Raw genomic sequence first — 16289 nt, 5'->3', positions numbered from 1 at the left:
GGCGCGGGGCTGCCCGGAGCGGCGCCGCTGAGCTGGAGCTCACTGCCGCTGCCGCAGCTCCTACCGCATCCCTCCGCCGCCCCTTTATGCGCTGGCGCCCCCTCGCCGGCCTTCCGCGTATCACTCCGCTGCCGCGACTGCTCCTCTCCTCTCCTATCCCCTCGGCCGCTGCCTTGGCGTACGATTTGACGGGCACGAAGGCGGCCCGCCGCCACTGGGGCCTAGACCGGGCCGGGAGCGGAGGGGGAGGACCGGGCGAGGGAGAGCAGGAGCGGGACTCGGTGGGAACTATTTGCGCTGCGGCCGCCGTGCAGAACTCTCCAGAAGGGGGAGGGGGAGCGCGCGGAAGGATACAGCGGCGTAAGGCGTGGGCGGTGCGCGGTACAAGCGCGCGGCGTGACGCAGCTTCTCGCGAGAGCGGCGCGCGGGAAGAAGTCCCGGCCGCGCCGCCGCCGTGGGGCTGAGGCCTCGCAGGGCCTCGGCGCCCCCTGGCTGCCGCCGCGCCCCCAGCTCTGCCCGGTACCGGCTCACGCCGGCAGGCGGCTGCGAAGCGCTCGAGGCCCGTTCCTAGCCCAGAGCCGAGGCCTGGGCGGTGCGGGCCGGCCCTGCGCTCTCCCTGGGGAGGCTGGGAGGGCCCCGGGCCAGCCCCTCCAGGTAGCGGTTAGGCAGCGCCAAGCGCCGTGCGGGTGCCCCCTGTGCCTGCGGCCCCGGCCTCTGCCCCAGCATCCTTCCCCATGGCACGGGGCCGGCCTGCAGGGCTTCGTTTTTAGGCCCAGGACAAAGTACCTGGAGTAGATGAGAGCAAGGCTGAGGAATAAAGGTTTTGAACCATCAGAGTGCCCCAAACACCACAGCACTGAGCGGGGAGCACAGGGGAACTGCAGTCCTGCAGCACCCTGCAGGCAGGCACAGCCCCTCCAGCACACACCTTGGTGAGATGAAAATCCAGCAGCTTTCCAGCAGCATCCCCCCGGAGGGCACTGCCACAGGCAGAAAAGTCAATTGTCCTCGGGTGGCTGAGCAGATTGTGTCCAAAGTGTCCATCAAACAACCCTGATGGCTGCCACCAGGCTGAAGGCTTCCGGGCAGCTGCAGTGAACCCGCTGGAGCCCTATGACGAGGTCCTGCACTGTGAGCACAGCTCCAGCAAAAGGACAACTTCCCTCCAGGTCTGGGTGGTCAGAAGTGGAGTGGAAGAGGCTGGCAGCAGGACACTGCTTAGGACAAGGGCACTGTGCCCACCTTCTATCAGGGGAGCTCAGCCTGAACCCCCAGCCTGACCCAGGATGTCTTCTGATGGGAGGATGTGGGATTGAAGAAAAAGAGTTAATCAGTCTTGAGCCTGAGGCACAGGAGGACATCTTAAAGATATATCAAGCTGGAGGCTTTGCTGCTGCTCATCCCCTTCCCATCAATGCCTCTGGATGAGGAGCTGGGGCTGAGCTCCTGCCCCTCCATCTGACAGAATCATTGAGGTTGGAAAAGACTTTTAAGATCATGGAGTTGATCTGAACACAGCACTGCCAGGGCACCACCGAACCATGGCCCTCAGCACCACATCCCCACAGCTTTGAAACCCTTCCAGGCATGGGGACTCCACCACTGCCCTGGGCAGCCTGGGCCAGTCAGAACATTTTCAGTGAAGAAATGTTTCCTCCTGTCCAACCTAACCCTCCCCTGGCACAATTTCAGGACATTTCCTCTCCTTCTCTCACCTGAGGCTAGGGAGCAGAGCCCAAACCCTACCTGGCTGCAGCCTCCTCTCAGGAGCTGTAGAGAGCAATGAGGTCTCCCTCAGCCTCCTCTGCTCCACACTAACCACCCCCAGCTCCCTCAGCTGCTCCTCCCCAGCCCTCTTCTCCAGACCCTTCCACACCTTTCTTGCCCTTCTCTGGCCCTGCTCCAGCTCCTCAATGTCCTTCTTGCAGTGAGGAGCCCAGAACTGAACCCAGCACTGCAGCTGTGGCCTCCCCAGTGCCCAGCCCAGGGGCACAATCCCTGCCCTGCTCCTGCTGCCCACACCATTGCTGCTCCAGCCCAGGCTGCTGCTGCCCTTCTTGCCCACCGGGGCACACTCTGACCTCATCTCCAGCTGCTGGCACCCATGTCCATCATGTCTAGCCTCCCTGCAGATATTCCAGTCTCATTCCTGGACTTTAGGCTTGACTCTCTGAGGAGGCTTCACAGCCCTGGTGGAGGCTGCACACCACAGGCACTGCCCCATCTGCAGTGGGCACAAGATCCTGCCAATCCCTGGGGGTGGCTGTGGAGGTTGTTGAAGATCAGAGTGGTGTGGCAGTGGTGGCTGAGAGCCTAGGAGCTCTTCTTTTGCCCCCATCCACAGCTGGCCTGCAAACTGCAGTTGCAGGCACGGCAGGTGTGGGGCGGTGGGGCAAAGCCTGGCTTAGAGCAGAAGTGGGAGCCAGAGGCAGAGGCAGCAGGAGTGGAGGTGTCTGCAGGTAGAACTGAAAGCAGGAGGCCCTGCTCCATGCCAGCAGAGCCATCCAGCTGCTTAGGGAGCTGCCAGAAGAGGGCTGGGGAGCCAGGCAGCCTCCTCCACTACAGGAGAGTGGAGCCCAGCTGGGGAGGAGAGCCCAGGGCAGGAGCAGGAAAGTGATTTGCTCGATGCTGAAGAAGCAAGCAAGCCCTTGCTGTGTCCACAAACCCTCTTCCCCGGGCTGGGGACACAGCTCAGGTGCCCAGCAGGGCAGGTTCCTGGGGGGTCTTGTGCCAGCAGCCTCGAGAGGAGTGCAGGAAGCACACTGCCAGCCTCCCTGGGCACCTTTTCCTGTCTCCCACACTCTGCCTTCGCAGATGCCTGACTTAGATGTGACCTGTGGGCAGGTCTGAGGCAAGATCCTGGTGCTGTGTGTCCTGAGGAGCCTGGGGAGCCCCCAGGAAGGTGCCTGTAGGGACCATGAGGTCCCCACAGCAGCCCTCCTGCAGCCAGAGGCATTGCTGGGCAGAAAGCAGCTGGAGCCAGGGCAGGTTCTGGAGGGTCACCTCCTCAGCCAGCCTCCATCCACCCAGCATGGCCACACGGAGGGGCTGCAGGGGACCATGCTGAGAGCCTTGCTGGGGCAGAGGCCTCAGGCTTGCTTAGCTCAGCCCAGGAGGCACTCAGGCTGCTCAGCTCTGCTGTGCCCTTTGCAGGTCCCTGCTGGATGTTCCCCTCTGCTCCCCCAGGTGCTGGGCAGTGATTGCCAGGGGGATTTGCTCCATCACCTTCCCAGGGACAGGCTGTAGGTCACCAAACTCACCTCCTTGCCCTGCTCTAAGCTGTGTCTGATGCTTGCCAGGCATCCCACTTGCCAGGACCTTCCAAAGGGATCAGGGAGCAGCCATCTCCCTCAACATCCTCAAGCACATCCATCTGCTCCTATGGGCTTGTGCAGATGTGTCCCAAGGCACAGAAAGGGTTGGGTTGGAAGGGACCTTCAAGACCATCCAGCTCCAAGCCCCTGCCATGGGCAGGGACACCTCCCACCAGCCCAGCTTGCTCAAGGCCTCATCCAGCCTGGCTTCCAGCACCTCCAGGGAGGAGGCAGCCACAACTTAGACTCACAGAAGGAGTTGGAAGGGACCCTCAAAGGTCACCTTGTCCAACTCCTCTGCTGCTAGAAGCCGGGAGCTGGGAGGTCTGAGGGCAAACCTCAGCAGTAACAACTGAGCCAAAGGAGGCTCTGAGCACCTTGGCTGCTCTGGCTCTGTGGTGACTAAGTCCTGACAGCCTTGAGGACCTCTGGCCAGTAAGATCTTGGCTGCAGGAGGTCCATGGACACTGAACCAGCACTTCCTGGAGCTGTGTGGGATGTGGGGACCCAGGGTGCTGTGCTCACCATCCCTGCCAGCAGGAATCTGCTGCTGTTTGGGGCTTGGAAAGCTACTGGCTCTATAGAGCCAGTGTCTGAACCCTGCTGCTCTGCTGAAATCCCTAAATCCTGGGTTCCTTCCTCACTCCAGCTGGGCTCAGCCCCACCATAACCTGGCACAGGTGTTGGAGCTTTCCAGAGCTGTGAGCTCACAGAGACTGAGCAGCAGGGTCTGGAGTTCCTGCCTGCTGCCCTGCGTGGGAGGCTCTGCAGCCTGCCTGCAGCCACCACAGTTCCTTTCATTTTCATTTTTCTCACCACTGCCAGCTGGGCAGCTCCCACACTGCCACCAGCCTGCGAGGTGCCCCCCGTGCCAGCAGGAGCCAACACGGTGCCAAGGCTCCCGGCTGGAGCACAGCAGGCAGTGACCAGCCAGCCCCAGCCGGCCAGCTGCAGACCCCTCCGGTGAGTGTGGCAAGAGGAGTGGCAGCCCCTGGCTGTGGGGCAGGGAGGGATGGCATTGGCTCAGGCGGGGGGGTGGCCCACCAGGATCTGCCTTGCTGAACCCATTTGGGTGTGGGAGCAGCCCCAGGGTGACCCTGGGAAGGAACCCCACCTGCAGCACTGCCTCCAGCTCTGGGGCCCCCAGCACAAGAAGGACCTGGAGCTGCTGGAGAGGGTCCAGAGGAGGCCACCAAGATGATCAGAGGCTGCAGAACCTCCCGCGTGGAGACCTTAGAGCATCCTTCCAGTACCTGAAGGGGCTCCAGGAGAGCTGGAGAGGAACTTTGGATAAGGGCTGGGAGCGCCAGGATGAGGCACAATGGCTTTGAGCTGGGAGAGGGGAGATTGAGAGTGGAGAGGAGGAAGAAATTGTTGAGAGTGAGGCTGGGGAGACACTGGCACAGGTTGCCCAGGGAGGCTGTGGCTGCCTCCTGCCTGGAGGTGTTGAAGGCCAGGCTGGATGAGGCCTTGAGCAAGCTGGGCTGGTGGGAGGTGTCCCTGCCCATGGCAGGGGGTTGGCACTGGCTGAGCTTTGAGGTCCCTTCCAACCCAACCCGTGCTGTGACTCTCAGAACCTCCCCAGAGCTGTCCATGTCTCAGCAGCATGGGAAGGCTCCGCTCCCTGCCCAGTGGGCACTGGCTGTGCCCTTGCCCCCCTGCTGCCATCCCCACAGTGCTGCTGCAGGCACCAGGCACAGGGCTGGCAGCTGAGCCCTGCCTGTGTGCCACAGATGTCCCTGGCACTGCGGCAGCTGAGCCACCCCAGCACCACGCTGATCCCCGAGGCCCGGGGCCGGCGGGCACAGGGTGCCATGGTCCTGCTCCTGGCCCTCTGCGGCGCTGCCCTCTGCCTGGCTGGGCAGCCCCTGGTGCCCACCGCCCGCAGCCTCACCCTGCACATCGCGGCCCTGCAGATCGGGGCACTGCTGAGGGGCATCTGCTGCCTGGCAGAGGAGATCTTCCACCTGCAGTCCAGGTGAGCCAGCTTCGGGGTAGCTGTGCCCTGGCACCACGCTGGGCACAGGAGCAGTGCAGCCTCTGGGTGCTGTGGGAGGTTCTGCTGCTTGTCACTGTGCCCCTGCCTGCCCTCTGTGGGCAAGGCTCCCCAGCAGCCTCCTGGTTCCTCAGCTCTTCTTCCTTCTCCTCCTCGTCCCCTCTCCTGCCTGCCCAGCTGCCCCACGTGCCTGTGTACCCCTCTTCCCTAGTGTGCCCCTTCCCCGGGCAACAGGGCTTGGCCCCCAGCCTTTCCCACCATCCAGTGCTGGGGGCACAGCGCTGCTGCAGAGCCTCCCCCTGCTGCCCAGGATGACCAAGCCCTGTCCCGGCTGGGGGCACCCAGGGTGCCCTCAGGAGGGTCCCATGAAACCCAAGCCCTGTCCTGGCTGGGGGCACCCAGGGTGCCCTCAGCAGGGTCCCATGAGACCCAAGCCCTGTCCCGGCTGGGGGCACCCAGGGTGCCCTCAGCAGGGTCCCCCAGGGCTCCCTGCAGCAGCTCTGGAGCTGCTCTAGCAGTCAGCACCCTCTGGGCAGTGCCTGGTGTGCCCCAGGTGCTGTGCTGGTGGTCCCCAGCCCATCTGTGTCCTTGTCCCACCCAGGCACCAGGGCAGCTTCTGGAGGGCGCTGGGTGCCTGCTTCCCGTGGCGCTGGCATGGGCCCACGCTGCTCATCTGTGCCTTAGCCTATGTGGCACTTCTGGATGGAGAGGGGCAGCTCCTCAGCCTGCACCTCGGCCTGGCCAGCCTGTGCCAGCTCCTCAGCCTTGCCCTGGGGCTCCACGTAAGGCACCCCCACCCCCGGCTCAGTGGCTGCCCCTCAGCAGTCGCAGGGGGCTTGGGGAGGGGGCAGGGTGGGACGGGGGAGGGGCCAGGGTGGGTTGTGTGGGTTGGGGGAGGGGCAGGGTGGGGTGGGGGAGGGGCAGGGTGGGTTGCTCACTCCCCAGCTCCCTCTGGAGCAGATCTCTGCTCCCCACCCCCTGCTGCAGCACCGCCCAGGTGTCTGCTTCCTCCCTGCTGCTCTCTCTCTTTCCTTCCCTCCACAGAAGCCCTCAGCAGTGGAGTTGTCAGAGATGGCTGAGAGGTCCAAGCAGAACGTTGCCCATGGCCTTGCCTGGTCTTACTACGTTGGGTACCTCAAGATAGTCCTGCCACGTACGTAGCTTGGGCCCTGCATGGGGCCAGCTGCACCCAGCAGCCACACCAGAGCCCTCTGCCCACTGCTGTCTGCCAGCAGGGCTGAAAGAGACCATGGAGGAATTCAGCAGAGCCAACCCCACCGTGCTGCTACGGAGACAGGCCTGGAGGCTCCACATCTTGGTGCCTCTGAGCTGTGATATCTTTGATGACCTGGAGGAGGCTGACAGCAACATCCAGTACCTGACAGACCTGACTGAGACCATCCTGACCAAGGCTGGCATCAAGAACAGGGTCTACAAACACAGCCTCTACGCCATCAAGGATGAAGACAACAAGGTAGGGCTGTGCTCAGCCTTTGGAGAACATCAGCCTGAAGCTCCTCCTGGCCTCACATCCCAACCCTGTCCCCTCTCATAGCAGTGCTGATGGGGACCTGATCAAGCTCAGCAGAGCTCCTCTGCTTTCTCCTCCTCTCCCCTCTCATCCTCTCCCTTCTCCATTTTCCTCCTCTCCCTTCTTTTTTTCTCCTCCTCTCCCTTTTCCTCCTCTCCCCTCTCCCCTTCCCCCTCCCTCTCTCTCCCCCTTTCCCTTTTTCCTCTCATCCCCTCTTTTCCTTTTCCCATCCCCTCTTCCCCTCATCCCCACTCCCTTTCTCCTCCTCTCCCCTCTCCCCCTCATCCCCTCTCCTCTTCTCCTCATTTCCCCTCTCCCCCCATCCCCTCTCCCCTTCTCCTCATTTCCCCTCTCCCCCTCATCCCCTCTCCCCTTCTCCTCATTTCCCCTCTCCCCCTCATCCCCTCTCCCCTTCTCCTCATCTCCCCTCCTCTCCCTTCCCCTCTCCCTCTTCCTCCTTCTCCTCCTCCTCTTCATTAGCTCACTCAGACCTCCTCTTCCCTACTGGGGAAAGCCCCCAGGAAGGTGTGATTGGACACGTCCAAGGGGCTCCATGTGGAATCCTCCCCCCTGCAGTCATAGCCTTGGAGCCCTGCCACAGGCAGTGGCTGCAGCTGGGGCCCCCTGGGTGCAGGCTGACTGCACAGGGCAGGGGCACACTGGGGCCAGCAGCAGTGTCCCTCTCACACTGCTCCAGCACATGGCACAGGGCAGGGGCACACTGGGGCCAGCAGCAGTGTCCCTCTCACACTGCTCCAGCACATGGCACAGGGCAGGGGCACACTGGGGCCAGCAGCAGTGTCCCTCTCACACTGCTCCAGCACATGGCACAGGGCAGGGGCACACTGGGGCCAGCAGCAGTGTCCCTCTCACACTGCTCCAGCACATGGCACAGGGCAGGGGCACACTGGGGCCAGCAGCAGTGTCCCTCTCACACTGCTCCAGCACATGGCACAGGGCAGGGGCACACTGGGGCCAGCAGCAGTGTCCCTCTCACACTGCTCCAGCACATGGCACAGGGCAGGGGCACACTGGGGCCAGCAGCAGTGTCCCTCTCACACTGCTCCAGCACATGGCACAGGGCAGGGGCACACTGGGGCCAGCAGCAGCGTCCCTCTCACACTGCTCCAGCACATGGCACCGGTGCAGGACAGGCTGAGGGCTCTCGAGGGCTGTGCCCAGCAGCAGGGGGCCCTGGCAGCCCTTTGCTGGCTGCTGGGTCTGCCTTGCCCCACGTCCTCTCCTTGCCCCCCGCAGCCCTGGCACTGTGTGGTGGAGTTTGCCAGCCCCCTGCAGTCCCTCTACGCCATGTCCCAGGACGACTGCGCCGCCTTCAGCCAGGAGCAGCGGCTGGAGCAGGTCAAGCTCTTCTGCAGGAACTTGGAGGAGATCCTGAGGGGCTCCAAGGAGTGCAGGGACACCTACAGGCTGATTGTCTACCAGGGTGAGTGAGGGAAGGGCTGCCTGGCTCTGCCCTCCAGCCCCTGCACTGACCTCAGCCCTGCGCTGGTGCCCAGGAGGGGTCCCTGCAGGGGTGGGAGGCAGGGGCTGGCTCCTGACACAGGAGGGCTTCTTGCTCTGGGCCTCAGAGGAGCAGGGGAAGCTGCCAAAGCTGGTGCCCTCTTGAAGGCACCTGGGGCAAACAGAGGAGCTTTCATCCTTGAGGGACCTGCAGCGGGGCAGGGAGGAAGGTCCCTCAAGGGTTAAAGATAACGGTGAGCTGCCAGGGGAAGGGGCAGCTCCCAGCCCAGCCCTGCTGCTGTTGCTGGGAGGCTGTGGAGTCCTCCCCAGCAGAGGAGTGTGCTGATTCCTCCTGATGTGATGGGGAGTGAGGCCTTCCCTGCTTCCCATCTTTCTTTCCTTTCCCTTCTTCCTTTCCTTTCTCTCTTCCCATCTTCCTTCCCTTCCCCCCATCTTCCTTCCCTTCTCCTTATCTTCTTTCCCTTCTTATCTTCCTTTCCTTTCCCTTCTCTCCATCTTCCTTTCCTTTCCTTCCCTTCTCCCCATCTTCCTCTCCTTTTCCCTCTTTCCACTTTCATTCCCTTCCCCCCTTCCCATCTTCCTTTCTTTTCCCTTCACCTCCACTAGAGCTGCAGGGCTTAGAAACAGCTTCTGCTTCTTGCTGAGATGAATCTTGGTGCCTTCAGAGGAAGCCCAGGTTCTGATAGGGAGAACCACCTCAACCCAACGAGGCAGCTCCCATCACAGCCAGCCCCATGGGGAGGAGGTCAGCCCCAGGGGGAGGAGGTCAGCCCCAGGGGGAGGAGGTCAGCCCCAGGGGGAGGAGGTCAGCCCCAGGGGCCTGTGCCTGTGTTTGATTCTCCTTCTTGCACTCTCTGCTTTGGTTCTGGGGGACCATGGGAGCCCTCTCTGGACTACTTAGGAGATCCTGCACCTTTTGGAGGCATCTCCCAGAGCCTCTGCTGCTGCCCAACCCCTGCCTCAGGCCAGGCTGGTGAGGGTGGGGTCTGTCCTTCTATTGCAGAGCCAGGAGAGGCAGAGCCTCACTTCCTGTCCCGGGAGCTGCTCTGGCACCTGCGGCAGCAGTGTCAGGAGGAGTACAACCTCTGTGACCCCAGGGCCCCCCCCCTGCACCCCAGCCCGGCCCCCAGCCTGGAGCTCAACCTGCAGATCAGCCACGAGGACCTGCCGCTGCCCCTGCGCAGTGACTGCTTCTGAAGCCACCCTGCAGCTCCAGGCCCTTCCTCCCCACAGCCTCTTCCTCCTGCAGCCATCTCCAAGGCCCTGCAGGACCTGGCCAGCAGAGCCTCCTGTGCCTGGTGGCTGCTGGAAGGAGCTGACTCAGCTCCCTGATGTCCTCCCCCTTGCTCTGTGCTGGCCCAGGGCTGGTTGTGCTTCATCTGCTCTGATCATAGAACCCAGAACTGTGGAGCTGCTGAGGCTGGAAGAGACCTTTCAGACCATGGAGTCCAATCCTTACCCAGCACTGCCAGAGCACCAATCAACCATGGCCCTCAGCACCACATCTGCACAGCTTTGAAAGCCCTCCAGGCATGGAGACTCCACCATTGCCCTGGGCAGCCTGGGCCAGGCCTTGACAACCCTCAAGAAGATAAAATTGTTTCTCATGTCCAACCTAAAGCTGCCTTGGGGCAATTTGAGGCTGTTTCCTATCATCCTGTCACTTGTTCCTTGGGAAAGGAGACCAAAGATCCTCACTTTCCACCCATTGAGCACGAGGAGGTAAAAGAGGAGGAGGTCAGGCCTGGGGGACTCTGACATTCAGTGGTCCCACAGCACAAGAGACCTCCCTGCCTCTGCCCCCACCACTAACAGAATCACAGAATCAGAACTCTCAGGGCTGGAAGGGACCTCAAGGCTCAGCCAGTCCCAACCCCCCTGCCATGGGCAGGGACACCTCACACCACAGCAGGTTGCTCACAGCCACATCCAGCCTGGCTGCAAAAACCTCCAGGGATGAGGCTTCCACCACCTCCCTGGGCAACCTCTGCCAGGCTCTCACCACCCTCATGGGGAAGAATTTCTTCCTAACATCCAGTCTGAATCTCCCCACTTCTAGTTTTGCTCCATCCCCCCCAGTCCTATCACTCCCTGACACCCTCAAAAGTCCCTCCCCAGCTTTCTTGGAGCCCCCTCAGACACTGGAAGGCCACAGGAAGGTCTCCTGGGAGCCTTCTCCTCTCCAGCCTGCACAACCCCAACTCTCTCAGGCTGTCTCCAGAGCAGAGCAGCTCCAGCCCTCTGCTCATCCTCGTGGCCCTTCTCTGGACACAGAATGGCTCAGGTTGGGAGGGACCTCAGAGCTCATCTACTCCAACCTCCCACCAGCTGCCACCTCCCACCAGCCCAGGTTGCTCAAGGCCTCATCCAGCCTGGCCTTGAAGACCCCCAGGCAGGAGGCATCCACAGCCTCCCTGGGCAGCCTGGTCCAGAGTCTCACCATGCTGCTACTGAAGAACTTCTTCCTCAGCTCCCTGCTCTCCCTCACCTTCAAACCATCCCACCTTGGCCTGTCTCCAGACACCCTCAGGAGAAGTCCCTCTCCAGCAGAATTCCATGCTGAGAGCCACCTGCAGGGCCTGCTGATGCCCTTCATTGCCACATGCCCCCCAAGCACTCCCCAGAAGGGTTCCTCCAGCCCCAAAGGACATGACAGAGCCCCTGGGGCTCTGGGCAAGGGGCAGGGTGCAGTGCTGGGCCAACCTGCATCCTTCCCCTCACCCTGTGCCAACGTGGGGAGGCTGCAGGGGTGCCAGGGAGCTCTGCAGGACAGCATTTGCTGGCCCTCAGAGGCTGGTGCCACTCTCCTGACCTGGAAGTGCACTCTGTGCCCAGACCTTCTGCCCCCAGCATGCCCTGGAGGGCAGGATCAGCTTAGTCCTTCTCATCTAAAGCCACTCAGCAAACAGCTCCAGCTCCTTCCAGCCCTCCCCAGCTCTTCTTCCCAGGACAAAGCTGCTCTCCCCTGGCAGCTGCCCCTCAGCAGAGTAACCCAGGTGACCCTCAGGACTCCATCTCCCATGCCCATGGCAGGAGGTGGCAGGAGGCAGCCCTGCCCAGCTCCAGCTGGCAGAGGAGCTCTGGCTGCACATCACTGCCCCTGGGGTTGGCAGTGGAGCCCTCTCCAGCCTTCACTAAAACCTAAATCTGCAGCCTAAGCTCTGGGCCCTGCAGCTGTGCCAGGGACACAAATGCAGATGAGAGGGGTGTGGAGGGGGGGGACAGCAAAGGCCACCACAGACAGCAGCTGCTCTGCAGGGCTGGGAGAGGGCAGATGGAGACTGGAGAGGAGATAAAAATTCTTGGCAGTGAGGCTGGGAGACACTGGCACAGGCTGCTCAGGGAGGCTGTGGCTGCCTCCTCCCTGGAGGTGTTCAGGACCAGGCTGGATGAGGCCCTGAGCAGCCTGGGCTGGTGGGAGGTGTCCCTGCCCATGGCAGGGGGTTGGAGCTGGATGAGCTTTGAGGTCCCTTCCCACCCAACCCACTCTGTGGTTCCATGACTCTGCCAAGGCCTCAGGTGCTGAGTGCCTGGTGCTGGAGATGTCAGAGCTGTGCTGCTGCAGGCAAGGACCTGCTGCCCATGGCAGAAGACACCAACCCCTGGGTGCAGGGAGTGCTGCCCCTGAGGGCCCCAGCCTGGTGCCATGGGCACAGAGCAAATGCTGCAGGCACCTGCTGAGCTTCCAGGGAATTGCCCAGGGCTGAGCTCAGCCACTGCACCTTCATGGAGAGCTGCCTGGCACAGGGCTGGCAGCCCTAGGGCTGCTTTGGCACCAGGGCAGGCACAGAGCCACAGGGGCAGCACAGGGGCAGCCCCAATGCAGGCAGAGGTCACAGTGGGACCAGCCTGGGGGACTCTGGCTCCTGGGGACATCTTCTTCTCCCAACAGCTTCTCTGGGGAAGGGGGGAGGTGGGGGAAGGAAAGGAGAAGGGGAAGGGGGAAGCGGAAGGGGGAAGGGGGAAGGAGGAAGGGGAAAGGGGGAAGGGGAAGGGAGAAGGAGAAGAGGGAAGGGGGAAGGGGAAGGGGGAAGGGGGAGGGGGAAGGGGAAAGGGGGAGGGGAAGGGGGAAGGGGGAGGGGAAGGGGAAAGGGAAGGGGGAAGGGGGGAGGGGAAGGGGAAAGGGAAGGGGGGAGGGGGAAGGGTAAAGGGAAGGGGGAAGGGGGGAGGGGGAAGTGGGAAGGGGGAAGGGGAAGGGGGAAGGGGGGAAGGGGAAGGGGGAAGGGGGAGGGGGAGGGGAAGGGGGAGGGCGAAGGGGAAGGGGAAGGGGGAAGGGGAAGGGGGAAAGGGGAAGGGGGAAGGGGAAGGGAGGAAGGGGGAAGGGGAAGGGGAAGGGGAGGGGAAGGGGGGAAGGGGGGAAGGGGGAGAGCAAGGGTAAAGGGAAGGGGGAAGGGGGAAGAGGGAGGGGGAGGGGGGGGAAAGGGGAAGGGGAAGGGGAAAGGGAAGGGGAAAGGGAAGGGGAAAGGGAAGGGGAAAGGGAAGGGGAAAGGGAAGGGGAAGGGTGGGAGGGATATGATGTGGAGCTGAGCTGGCCAACCAGCTCTGCAGTGTGCCTGCTGTGTGCCAGGCACACAGGCCTCAAGGAGCTAAAGACCAAGCAAGAGGCAGCCACCAGCCCCAGCAGCAGCAGGGTGGCCTTGCTGAAGAGGACCCAGAGCCCAGGCAGCTCTCCTCTGTCCTCAGCTGGTACCCACTGCCCTTTGTCCCACGGCTGGGCACCACTCACCCTGGGCAGCTGAGCCAGATGCTGGCTTTCTCCACCCTGCTGGCTGTGCTGCTGGGACCTCAGCTCTGCAGAGGCTGCTGGAGAGCATCTGGTGGTAGTGGTGGCTAGGGACTGATCCTGGAGAAGGTGCTGAGCTGGCTCCTTTCTTCTGGCACTCCTGGCAACTGCTGTGTGCTGTGCCTTGAAGGCCTGTGCCATGAGCACACCTTGGCTGGAATGGCTTCCTCTAACAGCAGAGCCACCCCAGGAGCTGGCTCACCAGGAGAGTGTTCTCAGCTTCCTTTGTGCTCCCCAGCCTGCCCCAAGAGCTACAGACCCACCCTGACACTCTCTTGTGGTGGGAACCCATCTGGCAGCCAAGCTCCAGCAGCCACTCACCTGCTCCCCACCCCGGGGGATGTGGGAGAGAATTGGAGGGGGAGAGGTGAGGAGACTCTGGGGTTGAGATACAAACAGTTTAGGCTGGGGAGGAGCAGCTGAAGGAGCTGGGGGTGTTCAGTGTGGAGCAGAGGAGGCTGAGGGAGACCTCATTGCTCTCTACAGCTCCTGAGAGGAGGCTGCAGGGAGGTGGGGGTTGGGCTCCCAAAGAACAAGTGACAAGAGGAAATGGCCTCGGCTTGCCCCAGGACAGGTTCAGGTTGGACATGAGGAACAATTTCTTCCCCTTGAGGCTTGTCAAGGCCTGGCCCAGGCTGCCCAGGGCAGTGGTGGAGTCTCCATGCCTGGAGGGGTTTCAAAGCTGTGCAGATGTGGTGCTGAGGGCCATGGTTGATTGGTGCCCTGGCAGTGCTGGGTAAGGATTGGACTCCATGGTCTGAAAGGTCTCTTCCAATCACAACAGTTCTGTGATTTTATGAATGTTTGAAATAAAAGTGAATCAAATAAATAAATAATGATAGCAACGATGGCCACAGAGGAGTGACACATTGCAGCTCCTCACCACCCACCAGCTGAAGCTTACCCTGCTCCCTGCTAGAGATCCTGAAACTGCAATCACAGAACCATGGAATGGGTTGGGTGGGAAGGGCACTCAAAGCTCATCCAGTGGCACCCCCTGCCATGGGCAGGGACACCTCCCACCAGCCCAACTTGCTCAAGGCCTCATCCTGCCTGGTCCTGAGCACCTCCAGGCAGGAGGCAGCCACAGCCTCCCTGGGCAACCTGTGCCAGTGTCTCCCCACCCTCACTGCCAACAATTTCTTCCTCATCTCCAGTCTCAGTCTCCCCTCTCCCAACTCAAAGCCATTGTCCCTCATCCTGGCACTCCCAGCCCTTGTCCAAAGTCCCTCCCCAGCTCTCCTGAAGCCCTTCAGGTACTGGAATGTCTCCCTGGAGCCTTCTCTTCTCCAGGCTAAACAGCCCCAATTCTCTCAGCCTGTCTTTGCAGCAGAGGTGCTCCAGCTCCCTGATCGTCTTCATGGACTCCTCTGGACTCACTCCATCAGGTCCAGGTCTCTCTTAAGTCGAGGGCCCCACAGGTCCACATCCCTGCAGGTGAGGTCTCCCCAGATCAGAGCAGAGGGGCAGGATCCTCTCTCTCCAGCTCTGCCCACACTGCTTTGGATGCAGCCCAGGCTGCCCTTGGCCTTCTGTGCTGCCAGTGCCCATTGCTGGCTCCTCTCCAGCTTCTCCCCCACCAGCACCCCCACGTTCCTCCCTGCAGGGCTGCTCTCAATCTCATCACCCCCAGCCTGGATTGATATGGAGGATTGTCCTGACTCAGGTGCAGCACCTTGCACTTGGCTTTATTGAACCTCCTGAGGATCTCCTCAGCTCCAGCCTGTCCAGCTCTCTCTTGCTGACACCCATCCCGTCCTTCGGTCTTGTGAAGCGTATCACTCACTCGGCTATCACCCGAACGCTTGCCGAGGCTGCACTCAGTCGTTCCTTGCCTCCGCCCCCGGGGCAGGGCCGGGCCTCAGGGGGAGGTGTCAGCCCCGCCGTGACGGCAGCCTGCAACCAGCCCCTACCCCGCCTCAAGATGGCGCCGGCGGGCGGGCGGTGGAAGACGCGCCGTCGCAGTCACGTGTCGGCCCGCGGCCCAATCGACGAGGGTCACAGTCACGTGTCGGCCCGCGGCCCAATGGGCGGCGGCCCGCGCGCGTGGTAAGATGGCGGACGATAAGGTGAGCGGGGCGCGCGGCGGCCGCGGGCGGTCCGCGCGGGGACAGCCCCGGGGGAGCGCCGGGGTCGGGCACGGCTCTGCCTCTGCCCCCGGGGGCTGCCTGCGGGGCCCGGGGATCAACCCGCCTCTGTTCCCCAGGACTCGCCGCCCAAGTTGAAGGACCTCGCCTTCTTGAAGGACCAACTGGAGAGCCTGCAGCGCAAGGTGGAGGACGAGGTGCACGCTGGCGTGGGGCAGGTAACGCGCGTTCCCCCGCCGCTGTGCCGTGGGCGGCCCAGGCTCCCCTCTTGAGGGGGCTTGGTGAGAATCAGTCCCTGGGCACGGCCCTGTTCTGCCTACCGTGCCCGCTGGCCTCACCCTCGGCTCTTCTCCTCAGGATGGCTCTCTGCTGGCCTCGCCTTTTCTCAAAGGCTTCTTGGCAGGCTACCTGATCGCCAAGCTTCGCTTCTCGGCCGTGCTGGGCTTCGCGGCTGGCACCTGCACTGGCATCTACGTCGCTCAGAACTACGCCGTGCCCAACGTGGAGAGGACAATTCGGGACTATATCAATTCGCTAAAAAAAGGTCGGGACTAGCCAGGAGCCCTGCGGTGCAGTGACTGCAGGGCTGCTGCTCCTTAGCTAGCAGGCACTGAAGGTTCCCAGGGCACTCAGAAGCACCACTGCTGCTCTCCTCTGCTGGAAAGGACTTCACACGATGTCACTGCAGGGCTGGTTGTGGGGTATCTACTAGAGCTCTGTGGAAGCAGTCATCACTAACCCACAGCAGCTTGGAAGCACCAGCAGCCAACGGTTTGCCAGCTGCCTCTTCCCCCTCACCTGCTCCCCACGGCCCTGAGAGGACTGGAAGGCTGCCTGTCACCTGTCACTGTGCTTGCCACCCTTCCACTGAGGCTTTGCCCTAGGAACACGCTTGGTGTGGCTCCCTGGGGGCTCGTAGTGCTCATTCTAAAGGAAAGACACCCCCCTGGTCTGCTGCTGCGGCAGAAGTGCAGCAGGCAGTGCCCTGCTTTACTCAGGCTCATTAAATTTGTGGTCTTGGGTCTCTCCTTGACTGTTCTAGGTTGCGAGGCTGCCTGCCGGGCTGCCCGGCACTGACAGCACCTCCCCCTTGCTG

The 16289-nt window shown here is 62.4% G+C and overlaps 2 protein-coding genes across 2 annotated transcripts; both read left to right on the top strand.

Annotated features, from left to right (window-relative positions):
• Positions 1 to 86: 86 nt before the first annotated feature.
• STING1 (stimulator of interferon response cGAMP interactor 1) lies at positions 87 to 9520 on the top strand. Its single transcript, XM_054389020.1, has 9 exons — positions 87 to 434; positions 1071 to 1169; positions 4140 to 4277; positions 5048 to 5292; positions 5912 to 6092; positions 6355 to 6463; positions 6546 to 6784; positions 8099 to 8285; positions 9327 to 9520. Exons 1-9 carry the CDS (start codon positions 87 to 89, stop codon positions 9518 to 9520), a joined length of 1740 nt encoding a protein of 579 aa, XP_054244995.1.
• Positions 9521 to 15155: 5635 nt separating this feature from the next.
• Positions 15156 to 16209, top strand: LOC128973081 (SLC35A4 upstream open reading frame protein-like). Its single transcript, XM_054389273.1, has 3 exons — positions 15156 to 15175; positions 15313 to 15411; positions 15551 to 16209. The coding sequence occupies exons 1-3, from the start codon at positions 15161 to 15163 to the stop codon at positions 15746 to 15748; spliced, it is 312 nt and encodes a 103-aa protein (XP_054245248.1). The 5' UTR covers positions 15156 to 15160; the 3' UTR covers positions 15749 to 16209.
• Positions 16210 to 16289: the final 80 nt, after the last annotated feature.

The sequence above is a fragment of the Indicator indicator genome, chromosome 18 (genome assembly GCF_027791375.1).
Source record: "Indicator indicator isolate 239-I01 chromosome 18, UM_Iind_1.1, whole genome shotgun sequence".
Lineage (NCBI taxonomy): Eukaryota > Metazoa > Chordata > Aves > Piciformes > Indicatoridae > Indicator > Indicator indicator.
Note: the sequence above shows the minus strand (reverse complement) of the source record. Positions and strands in the feature narration are given on the sequence as shown.